The sequence below is a fragment of the Sorex fumeus genome, unplaced genomic scaffold (genome assembly GCF_029834395.1).
Source record: "Sorex fumeus unplaced genomic scaffold, SorFum_2.1 ptg000008l, whole genome shotgun sequence".
In the NCBI taxonomy this organism is placed as follows: Eukaryota; Metazoa; Chordata; class Mammalia; order Eulipotyphla; family Soricidae; genus Sorex; species Sorex fumeus.
The window spans coordinates 56,705,685-56,729,714 of record NW_026606065.1 but is presented as its reverse complement, the minus strand read 5'-3'; the positions used below and the strand labels follow the sequence as shown (position 1 = coordinate 56,729,714).

At 32.0% G+C, this 24,030-nt stretch overlaps 1 protein-coding gene across 3 annotated transcripts in view; it reads right to left on the bottom strand.

The window, feature by feature from the left end:
* DACH1 (dachshund family transcription factor 1) overlaps positions 1-24,030 on the bottom strand; it is a 426,920-nt gene that overhangs the window by 133,134 nt on the left and 269,756 nt on the right. For 2 of the 3 annotated variants that reach the window (XM_056109866.1, XM_056109865.1), the window contains exons 4-5: positions 1,925-2,080; positions 1,313-1,485 (exon numbers count right to left, since the gene is read on the bottom strand). In XM_056109866.1, the coding sequence (XP_055965841.1) occupies positions 1,313-1,485; positions 1,925-2,080 (329 nt within the window). The remainder of the gene's footprint in view (positions 1-1,312; positions 1,486-1,924; positions 2,081-24,030) is intronic. The other variant, XM_056109867.1, reaches the window with a different exon arrangement.

Sequence of the window (24,030 nt, the reverse complement as noted above, 5' to 3'; positions counted from 1 at the left end):
TTCAAGAGTTGTAAATAGTTTATTAAAGAAATGATATGGAAGATCCCCCAGTATTAAGTATATAGCATTAACAAAATCAATGTTATGATTATGTCAAATACAACTAAATAGCATAAAGCATTTTCACATAATTAAAATTAATATTTTAAAAATACATTCACTTATTCTGATTGAAATTTTGAATAAAATTATAAAGAATCTATATCTGTTTATAAGTACATAAAAACATTTTAATACCTAACCATATATAAAAGAACAAAGTTCCATGTACACCAGAGAAAAAGTGTGCATACACAATGTATATGTGATATTTGTGCACGCCCAAATTTACTTTCACATGAATTCATTAAATGCCACACTTAGTCCTCATAGTTTGCACAGTCCAAAAGGTCACATTAGAAAATATAATAATATCAAGCCTGTGAATGAAATATGAATGCCAATAAACATATTAGTGTTTTCCTTTTCAGAGAAACATAAATTAATGACTTGACAATATCAGTGATATGCCATCTTATCTTGGCTATCTTATCTTTCAGAATTCAAATTTACAGTACCTTTCTTGTTGTTGTTAGTTTTTGTTTGGGGACCACATCTGGCTGTGTTCAGGGCTTAGTCCTGGCACTGCACTCAGAGATCACTCCTGGCAGGGCTCAGGGGACCATATGGATGCTAAGGATCAAACCCAACTCAGCCACATGCAAGGCAAGTGCCTTACCTGCTGTACTCTCTCTCCAGCATCAAACTTTGAATACTTCTGGGAGAAGGGGATGAAATTGGGCCGCATCTGGTGGCACGCAAAAACTATTTCTAGTTCTGTGCTCAAATTGACCCCTGGCAGTTGTCACGGGACATATTTGGTGGCATAAATTTGAATCAGGTTAGCCAGTACACAAGGCAAGTTCCTTAACCCTTATACTATCTCTCTGGATTCAAATGTATAGCATATTTCAGAAATATCAGTTCCGTTCTTTAATTCAGTTTTTTTAATTCACATGCCATTACCAATTATTTTGGATGTGCTTTAGAATAATACAAACTTAACTACACTTCCCAATAACATAGTAGTTGGAAAATATAAATTTTAACCCTCTGGTTCACTGAAAATAAACAAGACATACCTCAACAGAGAACTTCAAATTAACCTTGCTGGCCAAAATATTATAGTTCTGATTCAAGTTACTGAATGTGATTTTTCTCATAACTTATAGTTGGAAAGTAGAATTACTTGTGAAACAAGAGAAACTGATTGAGACTATGGTGGATGAAGTTTCTGTTCCACAAAAAACCAATTGTGCAAGAAAGCAATTACCTTAATAACAGATGTCTCAACTCTAGATGGGGGACTCTGCACTTGTGCTGCTGCCGCCATATTTGCAATCGTGCTGAGATGGTTCATCTGGCTCATTGCCATGGTAACAGATGCTGGAGGTAGGCTGACAGGAATTAGAGGGTGGGGCATCATCATAAAAGGAAGTTCCAGTCCTACAAAAAAAAATCATTTCTCTGGTCATACAAAACTATAAAGCATACTATATCTTAATATTAAGATGATTACATAAATCATTGAAAATTGAAGCATTCAAAAAGGTCTTAATAGTGACAGTCAAAAGACACACAAATCTCCTCTACATATGCGACAAAACCCACTCACCACTCAGGGAAATTAGGCTAAAAGCTAATTCATTTGATGCTATTTACCACATTACCACTCCATGTGAGTAATATAAATGGTCAATTACTATCGTACTGTACTTATCAGGCTAACTGGTTTAAAGTACTAGGGTTTTCTTTAACTTATCACAATCCATCATCTACATATAAATGTAGTATATCTCTCCTAGAGTTTACTATCCAAGAATTAGACAATTTATTTACTTTTTCTCTCAAACTATCACTTTAGTGCTGAAAAATGCCATCGTACCATTTGGCAGAAGGTGACTCTGCTGAAGATGGTGGAGAGGATGACTAAGTGGATGACTATGCGCTGCAGACATGCGGGGGTGAGTAACAGAAGCCTGAGATCCCTGGGGTGGGTAAGAGTACAGTGTTTCCTTATCCCAAGAACCATCACTGCTGCCTGTGGGGAATGAATATGAATTATTGGATACAATATTTTTCCAAATCTTCTGATGCCTATTTGAAATGAAGATTTAAAAAGCATATCACATTTGGAGGCTACGTAATTTCTTGGGAAGTAAGTTCAAGTATATCTCCCTGAAACCATATTCCTTTTCTGCTTTTGTTTCTTAGAAAGGTTCTCACGTTGTATGAAAAATAATATTTCTCCAACATTGAGTCTATTTGTGGAGTCTAATCCTAGTTGACTAACCAATTTAGTATAAAATGTGCTCTTTCTCTACCTGGAGAATTAATTACTTTTTGGAACTGAAGCACACTGATAATTACAAAATGCAAAGTTACTGTGTATTAAGTCACATTCTAGTCAACACTTTCAAGTTAAACTCCCTATTTATTTTCACAGCAAAAAAAAAAAAAAGAACCATGAATTCATTAAATGCCCAACTTAGTACTCGTGGTATGCACAATCCAAATCCAAAAGATCACTTTTTAAAAGATAATAATATCAAACCAGTGAATAAAATATGAATGTCAATAAATATATCACCTGTCTTCAGTTTCAGAGAAGCATAAATTTATGACTGTGACAATATCAGTGCCCTGCCAAAGTCAAAACAGTACAAAGGCTTGTATTTTAATATTGAAATTCACTTCTTAGATTCAAATAGCTCTAGAAACGCATTAATAGGATAATACTTAGAAAGAGTTATAAACCATTTTAATTTAGACATGTCCCCAAATTAAAATAATTTGACTTAAATTCATCTCGTAACTAAATCTGTTGAATATGTAGGCTAAACACTTGAAGAAAGCTGTACTATCTCTGCCAGCTATAAGCTTTAGTTTCTTTTAAAAGGAAAAGGAAAGGAAACCATATTTTCATATAATATGCTTAGAAATAGCAAAGTTGGTAAAACTCCAATTTAAAAGCTTTAGCTCCATTAAAAGCCCCATTGTAAAATCTCTAAGACATAGTTTTTAATGAAGAATACTTAGTTACTGCCATGATTTTTTTTCCATTTACTTCATGAAGACAGTTAAGGTTTAATATAAATTCAAACTCATTAGCTCAATATTGTCTGGATCTTAGAGTAAATTGTTCAGAAGTGGGTAATGAAAACTCAATTCAAATTCTTCAGCAATCAAACAAAGCAATTTTATTAAACAATGAAAAGAATCAATTAAAATGGATATCTTTATTATCTTTATGATTTTACAAGAAGCCATGACAGCTCTCGACTTAAAAAAAAAAGTTTATAGCTTTATACAGAAATGACTCACATAAAAGAAACTTCTCCAGCATGTTCCTATACTGTGATAAAAATTTTCACTTCACAGTCTTGAACTTATATACCTGATTTTTCTAGTCTTGACTTATATTGGCATTTATACCTATATTCTAGTCAGATATGCAAAAATTATAAGTAAAAAAATTAATCATATAATATGAAGTGATTATCCAGTGAGAACTAAAAAATTAAGCATTTTCTCTTGACAGTGTCTTTACTAAAGCACGTAAAAGTTTTGCCATTATGTATTTACTTTTCAATGATGCCAGTTCAAACAAAAATCAAAGTATTAATCGTGGCCTATTTGAATATAGAGAATAGAATAAATGTTATTTTGACATAGAAAATTCATATAAAGTCTCTAAATGATATTGTCTATTCTGTTTCACTGAATATACAATAAAAACATACATATTTCCAAAGTGTACTGCATATTACAATATAATTCACTAATATATGGACTAGAGAAAAATACATGAAAAATACATACATCCAGATTACTCTGGATTCAGTTTCAGTTCCATTTACAGTTGTTTACCTTTATTTTTATTTAAATGAACTTTTCTCTTATTTGAATACAGATTATTAAGCAATAAATGCTAATTTTTTCAAAAATATATAAATTTCATTCTCAAAAGAGAAACACTTATTACTATGTTCATATTATCAAAGTATAAAGTATTAAAGTGAAATTCTGATGAAATTTTCTGTGTACTGATTATTGTCAAATCTTCTTTGCACCACAGGTTATTGGTGCTCTGTGTAAAGGTAAATATCAATCATTCATATGTGAGTTTCCCATATAGGTTCAAAACTCTAGGTAGGATTTTCTCACCTTGTAAAATGCTCCTAGTCATCTCCACCAATCACCATTTATTAAATACTCATGATGCTATCTAATTTGGGTAATAAGTAGAGCAAAAAATTCTCAAATAAGTTTAATGAAAAATATATAATATGTTACCAAGTCAACTGTAAGTGATTTTTGAATTATTTATAACATCTTTCTACACTATAGCGTGAATGGGGATTGAAAACAAGCCACTTCAGAATAAGGCATGTCCATAATGATTATATATATCTGCAAGTGTGTGCCAATTTATTTGGAGAGATCAACCAGAGAAAAAATTTCAGTATTTGGATGAGTGGCAACAATTACATTTTATCCGTCAAATTATATGTATATTGTGTCCCAAACATAGACTCTCAATAATAAGAACCCAGTATATTTTTAATGAATTAGATATAAAGCATGTAAAATAAACAAACAAAGGAGTGATCTGTAACAGAAATACTTTCTACTAAGTATTACAATAGTAAAAGTTCATATACATATTCTTATCCTTTGTACATAGGTGTCATGTAACTATTTGTTCAGATTTTTCCCACCGGCTGACCCTGATAAAGGAGGCAAATCTCAAAGGAACTAACGGTCACACCACTGCTTAGTGAGTGACACTGATAGACTGTGACGGGAACCTGACATTGTCAAGATTTGTTTACAATAAAAATGATGGCAAGACCAGGCATTTACTCCATACCATTGGAGACCACTTAGAAGGATGTCAATTCCATCTAAGCAATGGAAACAAGACTACTAAGTAAAAGCAAATACTGAACACAGGAGCTACAGATGTTTAGCTGGTAATTTAGAAGTAGGTGAGACTACATTAGAATACAATGGGAGATTTACTTCAACCTCAGAAAAAAAAATAGGTGTTATAGAACGTTAGTACTGACACTAGAATTGTACAGAAATAGGAGAAACAGTCCTCTCATGGGTTACTGCAATGTGATCTCTAAATCTTCTGGGTAACGATCAGTTGGTCTAGTTTAGCATATTTAAACAATGAAATCTTCTGGTACTTTCCTTCAACATTTTCAAATTGCCTGATTTTAAAATGAGGAAGAAGCAATCTTTTAGGAATACAATTAATTAGGGGCACAATTAAAAATGTTCTAGTTTAAGTACAGTATTTTAGCAAGGAGAAAACCACAAATAATTTCTAATTGGTATTACAAAATCAAGCCAAGAGAGTGGGTCATTTCAAAAATGTAAAATTCATATTTTAATATATCATGCTTGACTTGAAACTGCTGGGGAAAAATAGAAATAGTTAGCTGTCATATAAATAATCATGCTTAGATTTTATTCTGACATCAATTAATTTTTATAGAGAAAAATAATAGTAATAAATTTATGCTATACTTCTATAAATAAATATGAGTCGTTTAGGAAAATATGTTACTTTCCTGGCATATATGCTTAATTATCTATATAAACTTCTGTGTGTCTGAGCATCGAAAAAATGGAATTCAAAACTGTTGCTATGCAAAGAGTTTCACATTACCTGGAACATTTTCTTTAACGATAGATAGTTTTGTATATTTCTTTTAATATGTAAAAGTGAAAATAAGATTTTGTTGATATCAGTGTTCTTGGACTTCTCAAAACTATAGTGGTAAAAATTATTATCATAATCGCATATTTCTATTGCCTTACAAATTTCAGAATATTGTTGAAAATAGCATAAGTTAACATGATTCACAGATTGACTAAGTATTGAAAATAGAATTATTTATTTAAAAATATTTGTTTCATTATTTTTTACCTTAGCAAATGACTGACTTTTGAGCAAAAAAGAATAATAAAGAATTATAAAATTTGAATGGAGGTTCTGGTGAATAAAAGTAATGAAAAGTGTGGCATTACTAGTATTAATTATCCAGAGGCATTTTGAGGAATCTTGGGGAAAAGTTAAGATAAACAATAGCTAATTTTAAAGTCAGGAAATTGTTAGAATGAATTATTACCTAAAGAACAAAATACTATATTTAATCTCCCTATTCCTTAACAAATTCCAGAAAGTTTGATGCAACTAAAAATAGAAGAAAATTTAAAGATCATTACTATTAAGATAAAAGGTTGAATGCTATGTGTGGAGAAGACAGATAATTATATCACACAACACTTTTTTTTGATGCTGTTGTTTTCTTTGGACTTATTAGCACCATGTTCTCAGTGTTAACCAGCTTTATAGCATAAAACATATCCCCCCAATCAGAACAAACACAAATTCAGACTAAGTAGTTAAAAAACAAGAAAGAAAAAAATAGTAGACAGCTTTTATTGACTACATACTTCGGTGCATTGTTCATATGCATATCAAAATTAGTGAAAGTTAGAGCCAAATGCTTTTAGTAAGTGGCTATACTGGCTAATTTCCTGGGCTAAAGTAGAATTTTATTATGGGTAACAAAGAGGAAAGAAATAATAATACTTGCAACATATTTAAACTTTCTAATCTAAATCATTCATAAAATTCTTTCAAACAGTCAATTTGGCATAGTTTAGATGCATCCTTCTTTTATATTGTATTGATGGCTTTACTAGATAAAGCCATGGGGTGTGGGTACTCTACTTATGGGGCTTTGAGCAGAGTTGCTAAAGGTGTTGATGCCTGGGGGCCGCCAGGTTGATTGTGGAGATTGAATCAAGGAACTCACATCCAAGACTCTTCTCTATCACATGAGTCTCATCTGTTTGTTTATTTTACTCTTGGGGGTCACATAGGTGATGCTTAGGGTTTACTCCTGGCTCTGCACTCAGAATCACTCCTGGTGTTGCTTGGGAAGCCTTGCGGGATGCTATAAATTGAACCCGGGTTGGCTGCTTGCAAGGCAAGTACCTTACCTGCTGTACTACCTCTCAGGTCTCCTCATTTTCTGTTCTTAACTGCATCTATTAACCTTTCTCATTGCCAATGTCAATGAATTTCTACCTTTTCCCACTTTAACTCATCAAATTATTTTTCCATTAGGCAAATAAATGAACTAGAAACCCTCCTCTCTAAGGATACTGAATTTTCCCATTAGGTTCACAATTACATAAAATAAGTTTTCATTAAAACATTTTCAGTATTGTTAGTAATCAAAGTTGAGATACATAATATTAGCAGTTTATATTTACGTTTAATATTTGTTAATATTTATCCATGCTCATATGAATAATTTTTAATTTACAATATTATATGCAATAATTTTTGTTCGTATAGACATGAAAAATCTCCACCTGAACCAAAATTACTACTGAAAATCATAAAACACTCATAATGATGGTAACATGCTCATGTAGGAAACATCCGCATACTTTTTATATATATGAATATAGGTATTAAATTATCTTCTCAGCAGATCTTGTTAGTGTCAAAAGAACAACACCACCAGCTACTTGTATAAATAAACAAAACAAAACAAAACAAAAAACTATTTGGGGAAACCTTCTGCAATGTTCAGTAGATGTTTCAACACAGAGGACTGAGCCCAGGACACCTGCATGCAAAGCTTGCACGACAGCACACTGAGATATTTTTTGGCCCTAGGAATCATCCTTAACATCTCTTTTTTCCTCACTATGTGCCACCAATATTCAGTTTCTTTTCATGCCCTCTTGATTTTATCTGTGTAATCTATCTTCAATCTGCTTCTTTAGCTGCTGCTATACTCAGATTCAAGACCCATCATTACTTTTAAGTACAATTCTTACACTATAATTTTCCTACATAGAGTATATCAATTGTTTCCATTTGTATTCAGGGGGAGAAAAATCACAACCTTTTTTGCATTAAGGTAAGCTCTGCATTGCCAGAACTGTCTCTCTTTTTCTTGTTGTATCACTAGCATTTAACAAAATAGGACACATCATCAGTCCATTCTTATTGAAGAGCTACAATCCCGCAACAATTTCTCTATTCACAGGTGCAAACTTCTTTGTGATATCCAAAAGTAATAAAATACATGCCCTTTATCTTTGAGCAGTTTATACTGCGGGAGAGAGTTTTTTACATATCACACAAATACAGATTTTATTTTTTAATTGGTATTAAAAATAGAGAAGAAAAAGATGGGAATATGTTTGATATTTTAGAAAGAAAGATGATGGCAATTTTTGTAATCATGAAACTTGAGAATGATTTTATTATTAATGGAAACTATAAGTATAGTATGGAAAATGACTGGAATTACTTGATTAATCACTGGGGCTTGATAGTATTGTTAAACAATAATGGTAGCAGGATTTCTAATATGTTTCTTCTACTTTCAACTGTCAGGAATTATGGTAAGCTTTTATATAAACAATCTTAGTGAATTTATGAAAGATCTGAAGTAAACCCACATTAGTGTTATAAAGACTAGCTTAATTAAACCCAGAACTTTGGGACTTAAGTCCTTAAATTAGAATTCACACTTCAAGATTTTAACCAACATTATGAGAAAGGTCAGGGTTAATGATGAATAAAAGTCCACCCAATTTTGCACTTGTTGAATATGAGATGTTTGGGGAAAAATTAAAATGAATTTGACAGCAGACTCAACTTTCTTTGTGTGATGCTCAGAGAGAAACATTTGAAAATGTTCAAATTTTCCCCGTTGTTTGTAGGTAGGAGATTAAGCCATGACAACTTAAGTTTTAAAGCTTATAAAGATACATCCACAACATGTCTACCTGTACCTGCACATAATTAACCCCAATAAACATGATTATTTTTAAAAAATGATTATTTCAAGACCAAGGAATTAGAAATAAGCCAACATTAGTATATTATGTCTTCAATAAATTCTTAGCACAAAGGTATGTCAATGCATTTATAGTTATTGCTTCTCTATTTTTCTGGGTTAAAAATATTGTTTTTAATAAATCAAAAACATGCCTCGAAAAATGTCTACCCAAATTTGGAATATAATTATTAGTTTTAAAGTTATAATAATACTCCTAATTGCTGTAAAAATAGGTATAATTACCAGGCAAAGCAAAAAGGATACAAGTTAGTATACTTTGATAAGGTGTCATTGGACTGGAGCAATAGCACAGCAGGTAGGAAATTCGCCCTGCACACGGCGGACCCGGCTACCCGAGTTGGATTCCTCGGCCCCTCTGGAGAGCCCAGCGAGCTACCGAAAGTATTTCACCTGCACGGCAAAGCCTGGCAAGCTTCCCCTGACATATTCGATATGCCAAACACAGTAACAATAAGTCTCACAATGAAGATGTTACTGGGCCCACTCGAGCAAATCAATGAACAATGAGAAGACAGTGCTACGGTGCTAAGGTGTCATTAGTCCAACATGAAGATTGTATGACTGAAACTCAAACATGAAAGTTTTATAACTGTGTATCACTGTGATTCAATAAAAGAAAAAAATAGAAAAAAAATGTTGCTTATATAGTATATAAAATTTCCTCCTAAAGAACATTATAGAGCAAAGGGCTTAAAATCAAGGAACCGCATATCAAAAAGAACTAAACCCATCTAAAGGACTATTGAAAATATTATATTACAGTGGTGGATTACATGCAAATGGCAGGCCTGTTGAAAGCTACTGCTTATATGAAGCCAAATCATTCTTTCCATCATTTTTTATTATACGTAGTGAAGACATAATATTTTAAAAGCTTTTCATCAGTATTTCATGGTCAGAGGGAGGGAGGAGATTTTCTAGGTCAAATGAACAATAACATGAAAAATATAGTTAGTGAGATTATCAGAAATTTGGATAATTTTGTTCCTTCATTTTAACTCCAATTTTGGATTAAATATAAGTACTCGTTTTTAACTCAAGAATAAATATTAAAATTTTTGACGTGCAAAATAATATGAATTAGAATAAGAAAATGGCTAGAAAATGTTACTAAAGATTACTGATTTCCGACAATAACAACACTTTAGTTCAGTATAGAGTGACATCTAAGAATCTGTCTTAGTTTAGTTTAAAACTATATAGTTTGATTCTCATAACCACAATGTGACCAGTGAAGAAATAATGGAGAATATAACCAAGTACGAAACACAAGTTATGTTCATGAAAAAAATCAAGATGATATTAATATTAGCGAAATCTGCCATATTTCATTATTCTTTCTCCAACATTTCCTCCAGTAGCACTGTAGCACTGTCCGCCCATTGTTCATCGATTTGCTCGGCTGGGCACCAGTAACGTCTCCATTTTGAGATTTGTTGTTAATGTTTTTGGCATATGGAATACACAACGGGGAGCCTGCCAGACTCTGCTGTGGAGGCAGGATACTCTCAGTAGTTTACCGGCATCTCCGAGAGGGATAGAGGAATAGAATCCGGGACGGCCACATGCAAGGCAAACGCCCTATCTGCTGCACTATCGCTCCAGCCCTATTTCCTCCAGTGTCAATGACAAAAAATACACATATTTTCTCAAAAAATAGGTAATGATTGCCTAATAGGTAGGGATTCTTAATTACGTGCACATCTCTACTTTCTGTCTGTCCCTCCTCATAGTCTCATGACATTAACAGAAAAGATAGGATCACTGTCAAATGTACATAGATGCTCTCATTCAGATGAACATGGACTAATATGTGAGTGAACAGTATATTAAACAAAGTTTAAATGTCAAAAATTTTTATTAATTATTATCATCTCTACAAAACCTGTGCTTTCTTTTGGATAATTTTTTGAATTCTGTAAAATATGGCTTCTCTTCAAAAAAATTGAAGATTTGGAGCACATTTTGAAACACTATGTATTTTAACTATTTCCACTTTGAATCATAATACTGGTAAGAGAGACAAATATAACAATTGTTTAAAGATTAGTGTATAGACTTTTTAGGGGGATGCTTTCATATATTTTTATATTGTTTATTTTATAAATTCCATTAATATACAGAGTTATTGTTTAATAGCAAAAGATTTAATTTTACAAGGTGACATATCTAGTGATTATAAAACAGAATTTGAAAACTGCACTGCTATGCATATACTAAAATTAACATGTTACACTTAATTCTATCTTTGATGAATTTATGCTCTTATTTTTCTAAAAGCTAAATAATATTGTATACTTAAAGAGATAAAAATGAAGCTAAGACTATTAAGACATATTCAGTCATCTTGATATCAAATATCACATTATTTTATGTTGATATATAATTGCATAAAGCAACTCTAAGATGCTTAGAATGCTATAGTGTACCTCTCAACAGATTACTTTTAAATTAGACTACCAACCTCATGATTAATTTGTACATTAATATGCATATTAGTTTTAGAATGGTACAGTACAAAATTCAGAAAGATATTATCCATTTTTAATGTATAACGAACACCTTATATACCAAGCATTGTCATAAATACTGATAGCAGTGAACAAGTCAGAAAAATAGTACTATATGTTTCATACTCTATTTGGATAGTGGGTATAAAATAATAAAATAAATAAGTGACATAGCATATGACATGGTTCTATAATTATTCAGATTAAGTGCTTGTCTTGGAGCACATATATTTACCTGACCCTTGGTTCTAAATACTTTCCATTTCACAGGAGAGCATACCCAAATGAGACAACTGTCTGAACTCTGCAATGAGGCAAAGACAAACACACATGGTAGAAGGGGATGACAGGTAGGTAGCTTGATTGACTGGAGGAGAAAGTACATATTAGGAAGTCTCTGAAGTCAGAAAGAATTAGGTGATCTAGGAGCGGATTATGAAAGTTCTTAGATGTCAGGATGATGAGTTTGGTCATCATCTTAGGCAGGAGAGAGATATGATTAAAGTGATGTATCAGATAGTCAGAGGAAGAGAAGGAACTCATCATGGGGAATAATCATCCCAAATTCTGTCATCTACCACATTGGCATTGATATGACCAATGCAGGAATCCTGATTCTCATATTTCATGCCATAGAAAATTGATAAAGCAAAGGAGGGGGTACCTTGTGTTCTCTATCACTAGTTTTCTAAGATGGTGATTGAAGAACAAATTGCTTTCCATACCCAGACATGACAAAATAGTTATGTTGGATGAGGACAAGCAGTGTGCTTTACCTACGCTATATCTGAATCTACTGATTTCTTAATTAGTTTAATTTTACATAAGCACCAAAGTGTCTTCTGTGTAAAGGGAAAGCTATGTGTATTTTGGTTTAAAAGTCTTCACATAAAGAGTTATAACTTATTCTTTCTTGATAGAGGGCAACAGCTTACAATGATTATAAGTCATCAATGTGGAACCCTCACCAGAAATGAAAAGAATGCTCATTAAATGCAGAGCTCAGGGATGTGATGATAGACTCGTGAGTGATGTAATAAGAAAAGGTAAAAATGAACTATTTCAGATACATTTGGGATTTAATAACAAGGTTATGAAGTGTGGCAAGTTTGACTTTAATATTTTATTGAATATTGAAAAATCTACAAGTGGGTTTAAAATTTCTATTCTGTAGAGTACATATTACTGTTCTCTAAGCAAACTGAAAAACCTATTATCATGCAAAATACGGTATGTATCAGAAGACTAAAAATAATTTTACAATTCTGACACTGAAAAATATGTACCAGTAAAATAAACATTCCAATTGTAGCTAATTTCCTTACTATTTTTTTATTTTCATCTTTACTCAAGTTCTCACATTCAGAAGAACTCCTCAAGACTAACCACTAATAGTAAAAACACATACAACAAATCATGTAGATAATTTCCAAATGATGTTACGACAGTTTTAATTTCCAACTGTATAATATCCCATTAGAATTGTATGTCTAAACATATACAGAGAACAAGTATTTATTTTTCATATTCGGATAAAATCATAAAACATATGCTTTGAATCTGAAAAAAGAAGGTGTTACTTTTATTAATATAAATTATTACTTTATTATAAGTTGATAGCTTATGTTAAATAAGACAATGTTTTATTTTCACACAATGTCAATAATGTACAACATGCATTTCGATGTTTTATTTTGCATAGTTTTGCATTGTAACCCTGAAATTTTCAAGTTTAATTTTGATTTATCTGAATTCTTCAAAGCCTGGTACAATTTACCATGCTAAAATAATTTTCAAGCAGCTTAGTATGCATAGCGTGCTTTTAAAAATTCAAAACAGCCCCCATAGCAAATGTCATTTCTTTCATAGTTACAAAATGCAAACTCCAAGTGTTTTATCCTAATGAATAAATGAGTTTGTCCTTTATGTATAAAATATAGTTTGTGTTTGTTGCACAAGTTTTTAATAATAGATGAATTTTAGGTTTGCTCCACCGTATTCAATAAAGTGTGATTAATTTGGTTTTTCAAAAATGCAAACTAGACATTACTATATTACATTGCAAAATGCACAGCTTGCAACATTATTGTCTCAGTGGGATCTTAAATTGAATTGTAAAATGTGTCTTATTTCCAGTTTGATTTATGTAAGAGATAGCTGTGGATAATGTCCCTTTTGAAGTTTCACTGCTTTGTGTGAACAAACAGCGTAAACCTAAAATTCATAATAGAGTTTAATAGAACCCAAAGCAAACTTCAAGTTATATCATGTTAGAATGAAATGAAAACTTACGGTGGACTCAGAATAGCACATTTTCAATGAAACAACTTTTTGAAGTTCCCTATTATGACAGATTATACAATACATTTTTGACATTTTCTGTGATTTTTATTATGATATTTCAAGTAATTACCAAATCATGTTTTTCTCTAAAAAGAGCTTCCCTGTGCCCTGAGAATTAATCTATGATACCATTTAACTTGGCTTTTTGAAGTAAATATCACCAGATAAAAGCCAGCTGGATTTGAATAATAGGATACTTGAATGAATGTATTAGTGTTTGAAAAAGAGACACAAATCTTCTAAAAAGATTAATTTCCATAAAAAAGATAGCTCACAGATCTACAAAAGAATAAATTCAAAAACATAATAAACTCTCAGAAAGAAAGATAGATTAAAGTAAAAGCTGCAGCACCTTGTTACTGCGGCTGTTGTATAGCAGTGATTCTGTATCAATTATATTTGGTTGGTCCTGTAGGGCTCTTCAAAGCTTTGTGTGAAAGCCTGGATGAGAGATGCATGTGACACCCTAAGTAATAACTTCAGCGATTAATTCTGATGCAACGCCACTTTCATTTTGATCTTACTCTCAATATTTACAGTTCGAAAGATGATACAAAGGTTTTGATGGGAATTCATGAATCTAGTAAAGAAATTTTTCTCAGTCATTTATTAAAGATGTGGGTATGAATTGTTCTTTGTCATGAAAATATTGACACTTTATCACACAACATAGTTGCTGGCATCATCATGTAAAAAAGACCTGAGTTGGCCAGTATACTTTAGTTTCAATATCCTGTTTCAAAAGATGTTCTCGAAAAAAGGGCCAAGAATTCTGTTCATGCAACTTCTCTTTGACTGTACAATTATTATTTTTTAAAATAAGAAAATTTGACCACAAACAGGTACTCCCGGGATGTCAAGAGGGCTCTTATTTTGAATGACTCTTATTTATTTTTTACTATCTATAAGACAAAACCAGAAGCCATAGTTACATGTGGAGATAAATTAGATTTCAAATTTGATGAAATCCTAGCAACATGTAAATATCTATAAAGAATTAACATTATATACCTTGTATTAATATGAGATCATTCTAAATGCAATAAAAAGTGCAGTAAGAAAGAAATAGACATGGGACTAAGTTTATTTAAATTCAGAAGTACTTTCTTCATAGTGGAATATAAAAAAATGGAAATTCTAGTGTAATCATGTCTGAAATACAAAACCAACTGAAATAAATTAGAAAATCATTTTATCAAGTATATATTGAAAGTAATTTTAATGCCTAGGTGTAAAATAAACTAATTTTCCTTATTCCCCTTGTTTCTTTTATGATCTTTAAGAACCCTGTCAGAATCAACCCAGGATAAAATGTGCCTTTGTAACTATATGTGCTCATATAGGCTGAACAAGTTGTTTTAAGTTTAGTGAGATGTTTAAATATTAAGTCAATATTCATCATAATGAACACATAAAATATATTGCTATTATTTGAAAAACTAACACCCTATGGGTAAAGATATAGCATCTAACGGGGAAAAAATTAAGAAGGGTGGTTGTTTTCTCCACATTCATATTAACTATGAAATGGTTATGACAATTTTTACAGTAGCTCAAGAATTTCTTTATAATACTTCTTCAAGAAAGCTGCTTTTAGTTAAAACATAAAAATGGTAGTTACAAGGTTTCTGCAAACATAACTGCCATTCCATTAAGGAAATGGTGCAGCAAACAGTAAATAGTGCCCTCAAGGGAAATGTAAGTATTGATTTTATTACTGTGTTGGTTGGTTTATATTTGCAATTGTCAACTCTAATTTTGTACTATGCTTTAAGTAGCTCCAAAACTGCTTAAGGAAAAGGACAAATATTAATGGGCACTGTTTTAAAATATCATTTTATAGCTTTAATTCTCAAAAATACTTTTTAGCTTCTGATAGCTTCTTAAAAATAAATATATATATATGCATATCTACATAGGAAATGAACAACACACTCAACTCACTAAGTCAAATTATGTACTCATTTGGTTCTCTATAAGTCAGTGTTTTTGACTCTAATAATAAAGTCAGTTATTAAAGGAAAGAGTAAAAATGGTAACATTTACCACAAGTTTAGTTTTTAACCATTTATTTATCAAGTAAGTTTAGTTTAGAAATTTAGCTTTAAATTAATTGATACTAAAGTTTTGATTCATCTAGTAATTACATAAAACCAATATTAAACTAAACATAGCTATATCATTTTCATCATATTAAAACAAACTTCAGCCCGTGGGCTTATTAAAAATAGGAAAATACTGAAAAAGAGCAAAATCATCTAACATAATTAATGTTTTATATTATCATTATCATTATCTTCATCATCATTTCCTGTTTTCATTACAGTAAATGACATTCACACATTTATGCTGAAGGTGTAATTAAGAACACAGATCATTTTCTTAAACCATGCCAGAGAGCAACTCTGTTTAATATGTAAATTTTCAACTATACCTACGGGGCTGTAAATATAGTCAGAGTTAAACTTCTACAATTAACTAAAAGAAGTGTTTATGCTACACATAAATTCTAGAAATGTCCTCTGTGGAAATCTAAAGAGGTGCAAATTGATATAGAACACATTATGGCTGTTCTTCAGATTAAAAACATAAAGTATTCTTGGGTTCATAAGTCACACAGTATGGTATAAAGTATATACCTCTCATGTTATAAAAAAAACTGTTATGAACAGACATACACACAATCTTAAATATCAATAAATGTCAAAGTCCCTGATCCTCAATATACATAAAAAACTGTTTTTTCTTAATTTTAGCATAAAAAACACAAAAATACTGTTTTAAAATAATTTTAAAGAATAGATATCTTAATGAAGAAGAAAATTGTGCATTTGTGCTCTATGAATAATGTGTGCTTATTAAATGGAATTTCTCAGTTTCACCTAAGTAGAATTAATGAAACAAACAAACAAAAAGGCTGCCTAACATGGCCCAAAAGGCTTGGAATTTAGTTGTCATATGATACATATTTAAAAATTAAGGCTAATATAATATTTTTCCATAGTCACTTTTTTCCAAAAGGTTTTCTTCTCTCAATGTCCTTTCTTCAGCTGTGAAAAAATGCTCAACTTACAGAAAATCTGAAATAGTGATTGTAAAGTAAATGCAATAGCACAGTGGTAGGGCATTTGCCTTGCACGCAGCCAACATGGCCGACCCGAGTTCGATTCCTCCGCCCCTCTCGGAGAGCCCGGCAAGCTACCGAGAGTATCTCGCCTGCACAGCAGAGCCTGGCAAGCTCCCCGTGACGTACTCGATATGCCAAACACAGTAACAACAAAGTCTCCAATGGAGACGTTACTGGGCCCGCTCGAGCAAATGTTACCCTACTCCAGCAAAAATGACAAAAATGACAAATGGAAAGGCAGATTAGCAACTGTTAGAAGCTTGATTTTAGTTGGCTTTCATATTCACTGGGAAATGATCTTGAACTACACCATCCTATACAGAGAGTGTTCTCCTGCGATGTTAATTTAATGAGTAAGACTCGGAGGAAAATTGCAAAGATATGATACATGGTTTATGTTTTATCCTGAGGACCATAAAAGATGAAGAGTTATTTAATTGTTATTTTAAAATTAATAGATTTTTTAAAGTAACTTTTGGTATCTTTTTTCTATCAACCTTCTTGAAACTTTCATATTGCATCATGATTTTAAAAATGTCCAAGTTTCTCAGTTGAAGCTACTTCAATCTGTCTCATTATCACTCACTTAGGGCATTTCTTAGAAAAACCTAAGGTAAAATACAGTATTATAAAAGTTTTCATAACGTAGATTCTAAAAGTGAGTCGCTTTGTTTATTATGCATAGCTGATATGTCAGTTTTTCTCATATATTTTAATTTCAGCATCTCTTTACATGTGTTAAATCTATCACAATGTATCACATCAAAAAAATAAAACTAAAAATATATTTAATTAAAAATAACTGCATTTACTGCATCACAGACTATAAAAATGTTTAAAATAGAAATATGTATATTTTCCAGATACATTATTTTCCAATATGTAATATCTAACTTAAGAAAAGTTATTCAGATTTTTATATCTGTTTCTGCACACAAGTATGTTGTGACCTTACAAATCATGCAAGCTCTTAAAAACTCCAAGCATATAATTCTAAGAGCATGAATTTTTTTTTAAATTACTGAAGTTTTAGTACTACTATATAAAACACGTTGGTGTCTTTGATGCTTAAAAGTGTTTTTAGGGTAACCTTACAATGGATTCTGGGACTATACTTCAACAATTAATCTATATTTCATAATATTTTAGGACATATGAATTATGTAGTAATTGAGTAAGTAAAATTATCCTAGTGCAGTTTCAGATAAGATTGGAAAGTGTACACTGAAGTTTAATAGAAAAAAACTCATCATTTCCTGACAACAATGCTACTTTTTAATTTGAGAAGTCCGGGGCTATCCCCAAGAACAGTCAGGAGCTACTGCTATGCTTTGTGATAACTTAATTATGTAGTGTTCAGGGAAACACGTGAGATGCTGGGAATTAAACTGGGAATGCCACATGCAAAGCAAGCATTTTATTTCCTATGTCACCTTCATCCCTCAAAACTTTTGACTTTTTACAAAAGATAACACAAACAACTTTTTTAGGAGGCTGTAAAAGCATTGAAGTTGGTAAAAATTAGAAGTATCTGTACATATATAGACTTTGGGGTCCACTTCAGACATTCATTTTGTGGAAGTCTGGAATGTATATTCTGAGAGTAAAGTGATATGATGTATAAAAACTATACAGCATACGGAATGAGGTGATGAAGAGCAAGATAAATTATTATTATTATTATTAAGTAATAAAGACAAGGTTAAGATCTTGATGTTGATGGTTAGATAGAAATGAGATAGGTCAGGATGTTAAAGATGCTGTGTGAGCCCCAGTCTCTGGTGGAAAATAGACTAGCAACCAGGAAAAGCATCGAGTTATTACACAGACTAGAAAATGACTAAATACAAAATAACTGGTATGTAATTATGTAAAAAAGAGAAAGAGAAGGAACAAGAAGTGCCTAAATATAGGGGCAAATTTTCCATGTCAATTTGAAGTTTTAAAATTGTACAAAGGTAATTATGCCGATCCTTAAGAAATATTAGACTTGAGAATAATTGAGTTCCAAAGATGTAGAAGTTTTACAGATCTGTAAACATTCAATATAAAGAACATATAATTTGAAACTCAAAATTTTTAAAAACACAATTACAACTGGACTATTTTATTTTCAATAGGAAAAATAAAATTTCACTGGAAGAGGCTCTTTAATATCCATAAACATATTTCCTACTTACTCTCTGTGTGACCTAGTCTTGCCCAGTAAGGATGTTAGTCTTATACACCCGGAGGTTTAATCAACAAATAAAATTCTAACAAGCAGGGCAGGGAGATATTTTCAACCAATAATGTGCTTGCCTTGCATGGAACTAATATAAGTTCCATTTCAGTACCTCAAAGAGTCTTCCAGTACCTCTAGGAATAATCAATCCATGAGCACAGAGCCAGGAATAAACCCTGCAATCATACAGGAGTGATGCTCAAACAAACAGAATTTGTAAGGAATGGACTCAGAATTCAGATTTTTTGAAACAAAGACAACATGCAATAGTGATACACCATTGTATGCCACCATAGATAAGTTAACAGTTTCTAAACATAACACATAGACTAAATCTGCTAATTAAGATAATACAATGAAAAGTACACAGAAGGGGTTTTTGGTTACTTTGTTGTTTGTTTTGCTCTTCCAGATAAAGGCCACATGCAGCTTCCAGAGCTCTGCTAGGGGGCATAGGTCTGAAGTTTCTGTGTTGGTGATCAGGTGGGTCAGGAAAGTACTCAGGGCTTTGAACAAAACAACCATTTGAGCACTCCCCCGCAGGTCCTATTTTTTAAAATTTTTTCTGTTAATAAAGTGGAAAGAGATCCATTTATTGAAGATGGTGTAAATGTTACGACCAATGTATCTTATGTCTATGCATCATGTACATCTGATAAACTATTATATTCAGGAAATACTGTCCTTGATTATCTAAGTTCTACAAACCAGCCTGCTTTTATTTTGTAATATTTAAAAATCTGAAAGCTTTTATAAACAATTGATTTAAGCTGCATATTTCTTTCATCAGTGATTAAAAAAGAAAGATACCAATCCATTTCCTAGATGACTTGGCTAATATGATTTAGTTGGTAAATGAAAGCCACACATTCCCAGTAATCGATATTATTCCCAGTGGAATTTTTTTTTCTATCAAAATTTCTTTTCTAGGTTCCCAGATGTACTTAAAGTAAGCAAGAATTTTAATTTTTAGACTTCAAAATGTCAAATGAATGTTATCTCTTTTAAATATTCAAGAATGTGCTAAGAAGTAAATATATAGCAAAATAGCTAGATTATGCTTTTAGTTAAGAGAATTCATAATCTAAAGTTGAAAAGATTCTAACTGTATTGAAATATTCTACTTTTATTACAGTTTCCAATAATGCAGTAAGATAATAACCTTGAATAACTATTAGTATAAAGAAATGGCTAAATCTGATTAATGCATATGCATTTTAAACATACAATTAAAAATGGTCATAAGAAAAATGAATATTTCATATTTTAACAACTCAATATAATAATGGCTTGATAACATACCTACCATTAAAAAAATCTAGATTTTCCATTTGAAAAAGTGAGTAAAAGATAATAACATAAATTTGACTTATACACATTTCCCTGACTACCTAATAGCACTTAAATAGGTGAGGTGGAAATAAGGATTTATGATTAATAGGTAAAAAAGTTCAGCCAAGAAAAATGAAAATGCACTAGGGAATCTTCAGTATAACAATGAAACTATTATTAAGAATGTTGTATTTCATACTTTAAAACTTAAGAGGAAGATCTCATTTTAACTTTCCTTAACAAATTGAAGCACTTTCGACTAAAATATGTATAAATATAAGTATAGTTTTTCATAATCTTGCTACAGCAAACAAAACTGACGAAACATGCATATTCAATATATTTTAAATAATATATTGAATAATATTATTGATTATATATTAATAAATTTGAAGAAAATCTTAGGCTCTTGCTTTTAAATATATTGCTGTGGTAGTTTAAAGCAAGCTAATTATTAGTTTATATAAAATATCTAGGAATATATTATTGGTTCTTACTAATTTAAAGAAAGTTATTTAATTTAACCAAATATTCATTTCTCAATGCATTTTCTGATAACTGAATTCTCAGATATTTAGAGATATATAACATAACTACCTACTAAGGAAACACCATTTTGCTTTTATAGATATTTTATTACATCAATGGAAATTTCTCTGTATCCTTCTATGACTAAACTCATAAGCTATAACATAAAAATTACTATCAACAATGTAGACCAGCCATAAAATTCAATTAAAAATCCCTACATTTTAAGCAGTTATAGTATCATAATATGTAAACATGAGCTGAAGTGATGTGTAGCTCTTAGAGCATGTCACATTTAGAAAATAAATGTTTTAACTATTTCATCCCCTTTTCAGCAGAAAAATTTTAATGACTTTTTCCTTTCAACTTTGGTCTCATAGAAAAGTTATTGCTTACATGGAAGATTATTGGAAATCATCACAGGTATTTAAATTGTCACAAATATTATTTTAATAATTCTTTTGCTTCCAAATCATTTATCCCTATTAATTTGTTCAGTAAATAGTGGTGGCAGGTACTATTTTAAGCCCTGTAACTAACAATAAGAAAATGAGGCGACAAAATCTCAGTCCCCAAGAGACGGATATTCTAATGCTATTATGCTAAATAAATCACAGCACATTATTGTGATACCTAAGAGAACATAAAGTCAGTAGACAGGATAGAGAGTTTTGTGTTAACGTAGTAAAATGTTGGGAAAAGTCTTTAAAAGAAAGTGGAATGTGTAAGGAGTAAGAGGACATTATCTGTGGATTCCTATTTTAAAAAAATTGAAATTATCTTTTTTTCTTCTCTTTTTTTTCTAACTCAATCACTGTAAGATACAGGTTTGCAGAGTTGTTAATGACCAGATTTCAACCATACAATGTTCCAACACCCATCTTTTTACCAATGTACCCACCACCAATTAATTTCACGTTTTCCTCCCACCTTCCAGCCTGTCTCTATGACAAGCAATTTCCTTAATTCCTTCTTCTGTCTCTCTCTGTCTCTCTCCTCTCTCCCTCCTTTCTCTGTCTCTCTCCCCTCTCTCCCTTTTCTCTGTCTCTCTCCCCTCTCTCCCTTTTCTCTGTCTCTCTCCTCTCTCTCTCCTCTCTCCTTCACTCCTCTCTCTCTCTCCTCTCTCTCTCAGTGTGTGGGGGGGCATCCGACTGTGGTCAGTGCTAACTCCTCACTTTCCACACAGGCTCTTTAGTCTTGGGAACCATATAGGGTGCCTGAGAATAGAACTGAAACCAGGTTGGAGATGTGCAAGCAGTTACCATATCCACTGGATTATCTCTCCTGCCCAACATCTACATACTTCCAAAAAAGAAGATTACCCCTAAGAATGCAAAAATCCTAAGATGTTTACATCAAGCTTATAGGATGTGACTATTTTATTTTTATTTTTGCTATCCAGTATTCTAAAAGACCAAACAAGATTCAAAAACTAAACCAATTATCTATTGGGTCTCTTCTAGAATTAGTATGGTAAGGTGCCGGGTTTGCTGTATTATAAGAACGGAAATTCTAACAGAATCTAATAAACTAAAATTTAATGTGTTTGTGCAATTATGTCACAAATACCTACTATGTGGCTCAAAGATTTAAAAAATGAAATTTTATTTTTTCCTTCCCTATGAAGAATAAACATTATTGGAAAATTCCTCCATCCATTTTTTTTTTCACTTCCTTCATTATGATTTCACTGCCAAATTTTCACCCATTTCTCTGGAACTGGATTTGCAAACTATGTCTTCCAATCAGAATTCAAATCCCAGCTCGGTCAAAATAGTGGATGATTTTAGAGCCATAGAGATAGGTCAGCAGATGAGGTGCCTGCTTGCACACCACTCACCCCGTTTCAACCCCCCAACACCACAAGTGTTACATGGAAGCTTCCCAGGAGTGATTCCTAATCACAGGGCCAGAATCCCTGAGCATTGCCTATCATGGCCCCCAAGAGAAACACAAACCAAAAAAAGTGGAATTTTGAGGAATTTTGCTTTGTCTGTTGTCTTAGTTCTCTCTTTAAACAGGTGATATATTTCATTGTCCCTGTGTCCTTCTTACATAGCTAACTGGTGTAACACTCCTTAAGTACAAATGCATTCCCTTCCATCCATAATAAATGCTCATAGTCACTATTATTGACAAAATTGTTTTGTTCAAAGAGGACAGAGATGCAATTAGCTAAGTATCACCAATAAATATGTAGCACTGTAGCACTGTCCTCCCGTTGTTCATCGTTTTGCTCAAGCGGGCACCAGTAATGTCTCACAACAAATTGTGAGACTTGTTGTTGCTGTTTTTGGCATATCGGATACATCACGGGTAGCTAGCCAGGCTTTGCCGTGTGGGAGGAAACTCTCTGTAGCTTGCCGGGCTCTCTGAGGGGGGTGGAGGAATCGAACCAGGGTTGGCCATGTGCAAGGCAAACCAGTGGTAATTTTGTTTTATTTTACTATAGCCACTAAAAAAGAAGGAAGCCCTAAAAATGGAGACAAGATATAAATAGTTTGGTGAATTTCACTGTTTACAATTTACTAATATTTGCTATGAATTCTATAAATAGACTTGTTTTGAGGCTATATATAAGTGCATATATAAACAACTTTTATGTGCAAATGTTTTGCACCATAAATTTTCCCCAAAAGTCATGTTCAATTGGGTTATGATTGAGTTGCTAGTCCTCAAAGGCCTACTGAAACAGTTATTTATTTGAAAAACTGTATTTCAGCCCTGTTTCAACTAGAACTATCATTTATCACATATTTAAAATAGAAAACCTATTTTCATACTTCTACTTCCAACTCAGCAGAGAAATCTCCCTCAGCAGCAGTGAAAATTATGTGGGAACGACACTCCTGAGCTCCAGAAAATGGCTAATTTTCCACGTTTGTAAAGAAAAATCATCTTATTAAAATTTATCTCACATTAGTCTAACAAATGTTTCATTCTCAAATCAGGGTACATTTTCATTCTTTAAACATGTTCATCTTCTATTTGAGTAAGTTTCTTGTTTATATCAGG